At 40.7% G+C, this 5,000-nt stretch overlaps 1 protein-coding gene across 2 annotated transcripts in view; it reads right to left on the reverse strand.

Moving 5' to 3' along the window:
• The window catches only part of LOC137998950 (uncharacterized), a 21,483-nt gene that overhangs the window by 4,054 nt on the left and 12,429 nt on the right, over positions 1 to 5,000 (reverse strand). For both annotated transcript variants that reach the window (XM_068844790.1, XM_068844789.1), the window contains exon 2: positions 1 to 2,208. This exon is cut by the window's left edge and continues 4,054 nt beyond it. In XM_068844790.1, coding sequence (XP_068700891.1) covers positions 1 to 2,095 — 2,095 coding nt within the window. In that variant the 5' untranslated portion in view covers positions 2,096 to 2,208. The remainder of the gene's footprint in view (positions 2,209 to 5,000) is intronic.

Consider the following 5,000-nt stretch of genomic DNA (forward strand, 5'->3'; position numbering starts at 1 on the left):
CCCGTTCCTTCAAAACCTCCTTAGTTAAGTCAAGGCAGACACTCTGGGCTTTCTCAAAGTCAACGAAAAAAGCTTCTATGGACCGGATGCCCATCTTCCAGAACATTGCATCAAAGCTTTCTTCACTTTCCTGGCTGTCTGCAAACAGGGCCGAGTTATTAAACTTGAAGTACTTGCCACTACTTGGGATTTTAGCATCTTCAATGGCTTGTAGGACAGGGGGCTTCTGGCCGTCTGCAAAAGTTACCATCATGAAGATGTTCTTGGAGAGGTCTTTCCCAAATATTGAGAGAACGGAAGAAAAAATGTATTCTTGAGTTGCTGTAAGCCGAGCTAAGGAAGCCTGTGTAACAAAGCCAATGCCGTCCAGGTGGTCGATACCATTTGGCGGTGGAATTGAAAAGAATTCTTTCAATTGTTCGGTGATATATCGGTCTCTCTTAATACCTTCAGTGTCACCAAATCCAGGTGTGTCAATTATAGTGAACTTGTAAGTCAAGTTTGAGCCTTCCATGGGATAGAACGTGTATGCAGTTATGTCCTTCGTCTGACTTTTGGATGAGGAAACGCTTGGGGCGTCTATGGCTAGTTTGAATCGGAAGTCATCTTCCCAAGTAACGCCCATAATGTAGTTCACCATACCATTGATCAGAGTGCTCTTCCCAGCACCAGTTGCACCTACCACCAGAAGTACTTTTTCACGGAACTCCCCTGGTTTACCAATGGAATACTTGGCGAGCCTCTTTTCTGAATTCCTAAGTCCCTCTTCCATTGAAAGTTTGTAGACAGCAAGAGTTCCGTTTTTCCTGTTTGTGATCTTCAGTTCGTCCTTTCTAGCGATGTCCGCTAAACGACGCTTTTTCTTTGAGAGGATCTCTGCGTTGCGCTTGGCCCCCTCAAGGTAATCTGTGCGTTGCTTCCATCCAGGATTGCTTGATTGTTTTTCTGACTCAATGAGCTTCTCGACAAATGTCACATTAAACAATGGGTTGGGTCTGAGAGCAATCTCATCCAAATGGCGAATGCGCTCTTGAATGTTGTCGACAATCTTCCTTTCATCTTCTCGGATCTCGTCGATCTTGTCAAGACCTTTGGTCGGCTGTTTGTTTAGACCTTCCAGTGTCGCTTGCACTTTTTTTCGTTCTTCCAAAACCTCCTTAGTTATGTCGACCTGGACGCTCTCAGCTTTCGCAAAATCTGCAAAAAAAGCTATGAAGGATTGACAGTTCATCTTCCAGAAAACAGAATCAAAGCTTCCTTCACTCTCCTCGTTGTTTGTAAACAGGACCGAGTTGTTGAATCTGTAATGTTTTTCGCTGTTCATAATTTTCGCGTCCATTAACGCTTGTACCACAGGGGGCTTCTGGCTATCTGCAAAAGTTACGATCGTAAAAATGTTTTGGGAAAGGTCAAACATGGACATGATGGACGCTGAGATGTACTCCTGTGTTGGTGTAAGACGGGCCATTCCAGACTGGATGACAAAACCGATGCCATTCAGATGATCAATACCATTTGGTGGTGGCATTGACAACAATTGTTCTATTGTCTTGGTAATGACTCTGTCTCCCTCCAGTCCTTCAGGACTTCCAAATCCAGGGGTGTCGATAACGGTTAATTTATATGGCAAGGCTGAACCATCCATGGGATAGAATGTGTAGGCAATTATACAATTCTGCTGACTTTCGTCTGTGACTACCTTGAATCGAAAGCTATCTTCCCATTTAATTCCTATGATGTAGTTTGCTATGGCATGAACCAGAGTGCTTTTCCCAGCGCCAGTCGCCCCAACCAAAAGGAGAACTTTGTCTTCAAACTCTCCCGGCTCACCAAAATATTGTTTGGAGATCATCTCTTCGGTTAGGGCAAGTTCTTCTTTCAAGGGAACTTTGTAAATGGAAGGGGCTTTATCTTTCTCATCTCTAATCTTCAATTCATCCGTTTTTACAGCTTCTGCCAAACGTAGATAGGAAGAATCGCCATTTCTGGGCCAGTAAGGTACGAGTTGCCATAGCTGCTGAGCTAATGACACCAAACCTTGTCCTAACTGATGAGCCAAGGAAATCGTAAATGAAATTATACGTTGACTTGACATTTAGGATTCTGTTAAACTCATAGACGACTGGGATCAGCTGTGTAGTGTGGGTGGCAGTCTGACAGAATGTGTCTGGCTGTCAACGGTTAATGGTCGCTGTTATCCTTTTTGTTCTAAAGGAAACGAAAGCGTGTTTTTGTAATTTCATAATAATGGAAAAAAATAGCCAGGCTTACGGTTGTAACATTAGAATTAAAACATGAATGGGGAACGAAACATTTTCCAGCTGCCTTATCACCTAGATGACATGATTCATCTGGAACGTTTATGAAGACTGAAATACTAGGTGCTTGCCATTATGCCTGAACATCAGGTCGGAGACCAGTGGCGACATTTTTTATCAAAAGTAAATCTTCAACCGGACCGAAGAGTTCCATTTACGTTTCCACCGAAATTTTGGTTACATCACAGTGAAATGGGACTGGAAACGAGAATTTTGTAAATGGAAAGGCACGTTTCAGTCGGACCGACCTCCAGAGGTGGTCCCAAATATTCCGGTCGGACCGAACCGAAACGGACCTTTCCATCTGACTTCAGCCCGAAATTTCCGGCAATTTTGGCTTAATGGAAAGCACCTACTATGTTAAAATAGGCCATTTTCGAAATATCAAATATTCAGCAAACATTGAGGCAGTTAGGACAAAAACTATAGAAACACGTTGGAATGAGTGTGAAAAATATTTGCTAAAAATTTCTAGCGTTTCAGTTCGGACGCTTAATTTTCGGGGACATTTTATCTCATTTCGGACAAATCGCTGAAACATAGCTTAAGTAAATTTACGCCTTCGAAACAGGAATAAGATCAGTTGATACAACATCTTCAATTTGCAATGAGGTGTTTACAGATACACCGACGAGCTACGTTTATAATTAACCGGACAGCAATAGCCTGCGAATACAGCCGCCTCTCATCGCTCACGGCCACGCGAAACGCCCCTAGCGGCCGGAAGCGATAAGAGGCGGCTGTATTCGCAGGCTTCGACAGCAAGCGGTTTTTTCTTCGCCGTTTCAAAGAACTTATTGAAAAGAACTACGCGCTTCTCGTTAAATCATCGCAGTCACCGACAGCTGCAGATGAAGAAGAACTACATGCTAATGTCAATTAAGAGGAGCTTTCGATCGTGTTGATCGATGATGAATCAGTAGAAGACTAGCACCACTGGCACTGCCAATGCAATAGGTGACGTCATCGCCGCCATGTTGGTGGACGAAAACAAAAGATCTCTCATTAGCTCCTGCTGTTGCTCCACCAGCAATTGTACATTGTGGCATTGTTATCTTTGTCTCTAGGGATTGATTGCAAACCACCTATTATCATAACACTGGGCTTCGTTCAAAAATACAACTGCTGCAAAATGGAGTTTATCTACATTATAAAATAAAGGGAACCTCCACTAAAACAACAAAATAACTTTAAACCACAGAACATAATGTTACCAATATTAATTATAATTGATCAAACTTTTTCCAATGAACGCGTTTTTATTCGAAAAAAAATGAACTTCTAAAACGCTTGTTTTGGCTTTCAAAATTCTCGGGCGCCGCCATCTTGAAAAACCGTGACGTGTCGTGGTTGCAGATTGTTCCAGAAAAAAACGCTCTTTGTGTCAGAACAATAGGGCAACCACGACACGTCACAGTTATTCAAGATGGCGGCGCCCGGGAATTTTGAAAGCCAAAACAAAAGTTTTTGAAAGTCATTTTTTTCGGAAAGAAACGCTTTCATTGGAAAAAGATTGAACAATTTTAATTAATTGATAACATTATGTTCTATGGTTTAAAGTTATTTTGTTGTTATAGTGGAGGTTCCCTTTAATGATCAGCCATCACTTTCTTAAATTTGTACACATTTCAACTCATTTATTTTGTTGGTTTTACAAGCTCGTAATGTATACTTTCTTTGGACACGGTGTTCCATCATTTGCTGAGTTGTCTAAAAATTAATTTGTTTCTTCACAACAATCCATTAGTCATGGAGGCTGATTTAGCATGTATTTAACGTGCTTTTATTAGTTTGCCTGTAGAATGTGTTATTACATAATTCGCCCATAGATCCCCACCTAAGAAACTTGGCAAAAATATTTCCTTTTTTGGTCCGCATATTACGCCCTATTTGCGTGGATGGGTAAATAGTCGGTTTGAAGATCTAAAATACTAAATACTAGCTTCTGGGTTAATTTATGAGACAACAGTTATCTTGAAGTACGTACTGTCTGTTTTGAATGGAAATTAACGGATGAAATCGTGGATGTCAGTATAAATATGAGTGAAATATTCCTGATATGAAAATATGCTGTGATTAAACAAAAAACTTGCATTTTCGGTTTTTCCAAATTCTTTTGGTGAAGTTAGAGATCTAAACAGAAGCTATTAACCTAATCTGACCAAAGCAGAAAAATAATAAGACGGCTTCATACTGGTTAGCTACCACTCAGTGGGGCTCATCAAACACTGAGGTTTATCAATCACGTATGCCGCAATCTTTTGCATCTAATTCTTCTTTTTTTTTTTTTTTTTTTGCCTTCCCTATCAGATTTCAAGGTCTCAATAATATCACTGTAAGGTTGTAATTAATGCACTCTGTAGACCCAACTGTATTGCGCGATGAAATAAAACAAGATCAATTAATTATTTACGAGTCTGGCCTCATGACTTAAGGAGGCTCGAAAGGGTTTCGACCCTTAGAAGATTCTCTGTTTAGATCGAATGACACTACAACATTGTATCACGTAACAGCAATGTTATGGTACCATATGAAAAAATGATCATTTCCAAACAAGATGTGATCATTATTGTGATGTAATACGTTACCTTCGCAACGGGAGAGCCCAGCAAAAACACCCTATATTTTGCATTAAGTTGCTCATATGTCATAAACGAACTCGATGACCCCCCTTTTTTATTG

This window comes from Montipora foliosa, chromosome 4 (genome assembly GCF_036669935.1).
Source record: "Montipora foliosa isolate CH-2021 chromosome 4, ASM3666993v2, whole genome shotgun sequence".
NCBI classification, from domain to species: domain Eukaryota; kingdom Metazoa; phylum Cnidaria; class Anthozoa; order Scleractinia; family Acroporidae; genus Montipora; species Montipora foliosa.